At 50.3% G+C, this 4,803-nt stretch overlaps 1 protein-coding gene across 1 annotated transcript; it reads right to left on the reverse strand.

Moving 5' to 3' along the window:
- Positions 1 to 2,484: 2,484 nt before the first annotated feature.
- On the reverse strand, positions 2,485 to 4,130 carry LOC119951934 (zinc finger protein 132-like). The gene has a single exon (XM_038775329.1). It carries the CDS (start codon positions 3,576 to 3,578, stop codon positions 2,736 to 2,738), a length of 843 nt encoding a protein of 280 aa, XP_038631257.1. The 5' UTR covers positions 3,579 to 4,130; the 3' UTR covers positions 2,485 to 2,735.
- Positions 4,131 to 4,803: the final 673 nt, after the last annotated feature.

The raw sequence follows: 4,803 nt of genomic DNA on the forward strand, positions 1-4,803 counted from the left end.
TAACTGGGCAGACAGGGGCTGTCACCATTAGAACAGGGAGTCTCCCTGGTGAGAAGGGTTGGGACAGGTGAGGGAGAAGGTTGATACTATCATCGTTGAGAACAACACAAAATATAAAGGAACAACTGGTTCCAAACACAATCTGTTGTAGCTTTTGTGGAGGGGTGTTGAATCAAATTTACAGGGGTTAAATTCTTCTGACCAAACAGGAGGATTCTGCATTTATCAGGTTAACGGTTGCAGAAAGACCAGGGTGCCATGATTTTCAAGTCGCTGCCAAAATCATCGGGCGCGATTCTCTGCTCCCCACGCCGGGCGGGAGGGCACCCCGACAAATTTCACCCCCCCCCCCCCGCTCAGAAGAATTGGCGCTCGCCGTTTTTCATGGCGAACGGTGATTCTCCGACCCGGAAGGGCCGAGCGGCACGACGGCGGCATACACACCTGGTCGCTGTCGTCGTGAAACGGGAGTGAGAAGCCCTTTTGGGGCTTGTAGGTGGCCTAGCAAGGAAAGAGCACCACGACTGTGCTCGGGAGGGGTCAGGCCCGCGATTGGTGCCCACCAATCGTCGGGCCGACGTCCAAATTGGACGCACTATTTCCCCTCCGCCGCCCCGCAAGATCAAGCCGCCACGTCTTGCGGGGCGGCTGAGGGGAAAGACGGCCATCGCGCATGCCGTCAGTGTCATGATGTCAACCGCGCATGCGCAGGTTGGAGCCGGCCAACCTGCGCATGCGCGACTGACATTATTAGGCGCGCCAGCCGCGTCATTCTTGGCACGACGCCCCCGTGGCCGAGAGTTACGGAGCGCCACTCCTAGCCCCGCCGGGAGGGGAGAATAGGGGGCGAGGAGCGGCCTCCGAGGCCGCCGTGAAACTCGGCCGAGTTCATGACGGCCCTCCCGATTTTTCCCGGGAGCGGAGAATTCCGCCCACCATCTTTAGCTTTTTTCCCACAGGCTGTTGCATGCGGATATGTTCCCAATTCTGCAGTGCATATAACAGGGCCACCAGTTCACTCCTTCCCTTACCTTTCTTTTAGTAAATGTTATTTATTGGGTTTTGAACAAAGTATATTTGCCGTTATGTACACAGGATATGATATATATATATATAAATAAAAGAAATAAGAGAAGGGCACACACACACAAAGGGAGAAAAAAGAATGTAACAACACGAGAGAAATACAAAATCAAATAAAGTAACTAGTCGTGTATTATGCACCCGCTCAACAGTAGCAACTCTATACATTTGGCAAAATTATTTACACACATAAGCATCTGTTTGTGTGTGTGTGTGTGTGTGTGGGGGTGGGGGGGGGGGGGGGGGGCGGGGGGGTTGTAGATATACATTTAGGTGCCAGAGAGACAATTACGGAGGACAATACTCGAATGGGCCTGGTGCTGGTGTTGTCCCTTGCTTCTCCCGGACGGTGTTCGCTGCTGTTGTCGTCTCGTGCTCACTTCCGCTTCAGCCGGCCCCACCCGTCTTCCGCCTGTATTCTCCTTTTTCTCTGTTCCTGTGGATGCCAAGTTTGTTAACATTTCCCTGCCTCCACCCCCCCCCCCCCCCCCCCCCCCCCCCCCCTTCCCGACCCTACAGGGGTTAGATTATATATCTTTTCTAGATTAGATAATCACATTTAAATCTGGGACTCAGGTGATGATATGAATTTGTGTTAGGTGTTTCTATGGACCATTTTCCTCTCTTGTTCCCCCAAAGCTGTAAATCCCCGTCCCACACACTCTCCCTCCTCCCTGGGCTGAAATTCAAACCCATCTCACCATCTCCACCATTCCTTTGCACCAATTAACCAATGCCACACATAGGATTGCTGAACTCAACATAGGTTTGGTTTATTTGAAGATAGGTGACAGGATGGCTCAGCAAACCAATCTACACCAGAAAATCAGTGACCATTACTCACAGGGACAGTACAGCTGCAATTCCTACACACACTACTCACTGCTGGTCACATGCTGCTTTACATCCTGGTAACTTGCTCATACATATATCTCCTTAAATTGATATCACAATGAGGACATCATACAGTCTCCCCTCTTCTTAGGGAAATCAAATACCCAACACAGACCATTATACTTTCTTAAAAATTTAGAGTACCCAATTCATTTTTTCCAATTAAGGGGCAATTTAGCATGGCCAATCCACCTACCCTGCACATCTTTTTGGGTGTGGGGGTGAGGCCCACGCAGTCAAGGGGAGAATGTGCAAATTCCACACGGACAGTGACCCGGGGCCGGGATTGAACCCCGGTCCTCGGCGCCGTGAGGCAGCAGTGCTAACCACTGTGCCACCGTGCTGCCCTAAACACCATTGTACTTAACACATATCAAAATATTTAAAAAAAAAAAATTTTAGAGTACCCAATTCATGTTTTCCAATTAAGGGGCAATTTAGCATGGCCAATCCACCTACCCTGCACATCTTTTTGGGTTGTGGGGGTGAAACCCACGCCGACACGGAGAGAATGTGCAAACTCCACACGGACACAGTGACCCAGGGCCGGGATTCGAACCCGGGTCCTCAGAGCCGTAGGCAGCAATGCTAACCACTGTGCCACCATGCTGCCCTTACATATCAAAATATTGAACTCCAGTCCAGTCACAGGAAATATTATCGACAGGAAGAACAAACCCTCATTGCCAAAATGGACATAGTTCAGTCCTGGATGTAATTAACAGGAGCAAGAATATCAGAATTTAGCCCTCATGCAGTTACTCATGCACCTGCCGGTGTCTCAGCAGGTGGTGGGACTGAGCAAATCCTTTCCCACACTCGGAACAGGGGAATGGCCTCTCCGCAGTGTGAATTCGCCAGTGTCTCAGCAATTGGAAAGACTGAGTGAATCCCTTTCCACACTCGGTGCAGAGGAAAGGCCTCTCTCCAGTGTGAACCTGCTGATGTCTCAGCAGAACAGGTGATTGAGTGAATCCCTTCCCACAGGTCAAGCAGGTAAATGGAGTCTCCACAGTGTGAACTTTCTGATGTCTCTGCAGGGCGCATGACCGAGTGAATTTCTTTCTGCACTTAGTGCAATGGAACGGTCTCTCCTCGTTATGAACTCGCTGGTGTCTCAGGAGGCTGGATGACCGAGGAAATCCCTTCCCACACACAGAACAGGAGAATGGGCTCTGACTAGAGTGTATGTGTTGGTGTCTCTGTAGATCCCTTGTGTTTTTGAAACTCTTATCGCAGTCAGAACATTTAAAAAGTCTGTTATCAGTATGAACAAATTGGTGATAAGTCAGGTTACCTAAACAAGTGAATCCCTTCCCACATTCAGAACAAGTGAACGGCTTTTCCCCAGTGTGAATTCGCTGATGTTCAATGAGGTGAGATGAACGAGTGAATCCCTTCCCGCACTCGAAGCAGGTGAACGGCCTCAGCCCAGTGTGGTCCCGCTGGTGTCGGAACAGGCTGGATGACTGAGAGAATCCCTTCCCACACTCTGTGCAGGTGAACGGTCTCTCCCCAGTGTGACTGCGTTGATGAATTTCCAGCTCGGATGGGGATCTAATACCTTTCCCACAGTCCCCACATTTCCACAGTTTCTCCATGGTGCGGGTCTCCTTGTGTCTCTCCAGGTTGGATGATCAGTTGAAGCCTCGTTCATACAACGGACACGTGTAGAGTTCCTCCTCAATGTGTTAAGTTAGTTCACTGGAACACTCTCATTCGGAAGTGTGAAATCTTTACCACATTCAGAACAGACAAACATCTCTCCTTCCACATTCAAAGATCAATGATATTCAGGTGCTGATCAATTGAGTTATTCTGTTAAATCTGATGTGATATTTGGTTTGGATTTTACGGATGCAGATTCTTCCATTCGAACCCTCTGTAAAAGGTTAGGAAACTGATAACAAAGCACAGGACAGAAATCTAGACAATTCTAGTTTATCTGGAACATTATTTCCTCTCTATTTCCCCCAAAGCTGTAAATCCCCGTCCCACACACTGTCCCTTCTCTCTGGACTGAAATGCAAACCCATCTGCACCATTTCTTTCCTCCACTCCCAGTTTTCTCCCTCCCTCTCCTCTGCCTGGGTTCAGTTCTCCAGCTCCTGTCTGCAGACTGACAATAAAATCAATGGGTCTTATTGGGAGGTTTGGGGCCTCCAGCGGGTGTTTGTGAATCCACCCCGCCCACCTGCCAGGGTTTCCTTCCTTGCCAGAGATGAGAGTCCTCATTGATTTCAGTGCAAAGTGTCAGCTCTTATTTATTATCCCCCCTCCCCCATCCTGTGATGTGAACCACCCTCCAGTGTGTGAAGCAGGATGGTGCCCGTTAACCTGGGCCTATTCCCAGGAGGGAGGGAGAAGCTCCGCAGCTGCAAACCAGGGAGCTGACAATGATGGTGAAGGGTTTGCGGATCCACAAAATGTTTCCAAATCCTCCCACCCACCGCCTGACGCTGACTCTGCTTCTCCGGGACAAACAAGGGCCCAGGCCACCAATCACAATGCGCATGCTCCAGAATCTTTGATACTGCGCCTGCGCACCGAAACCGCCGCACTGCGGAAGTCTCAGATGACAAAACCTAGGGAGTGATTGACGGCAGCTCTGGCCCAATAAGAAGACCGTTGGAGGACCGAGCGGGAGCGGCTGGTCCTCCAACCAATCGGAGAGAATGAGGGGCGGGGCTGCGCCCGGATTTCCCTCATTGGCTGAGACTCTGCATCATTTTGAAGCTGATTTGTCTCAATCTCCAGGAGAAAACTGGACCTTTCTGTTTGTGGCTTTAAACAAATGAAACCCTGTGGGTGTGGAGCAAACATTTC

The sequence above is a fragment of the Scyliorhinus canicula genome, chromosome 17 (assembly GCF_902713615.1).
Source record: "Scyliorhinus canicula chromosome 17, sScyCan1.1, whole genome shotgun sequence".
NCBI classification, from domain to species: Eukaryota; Metazoa; Chordata; class Chondrichthyes; order Carcharhiniformes; family Scyliorhinidae; genus Scyliorhinus; species Scyliorhinus canicula.

Excerpts from the sequence above, each read along its gene's own strand:
- LOC119951934 (XM_038775329.1), bottom strand. The coding sequence starts at position 3,578 with ATGGAGAAACTGTGGAAATGTGGGGACTGTGGGAAAGGTATTAGATCC.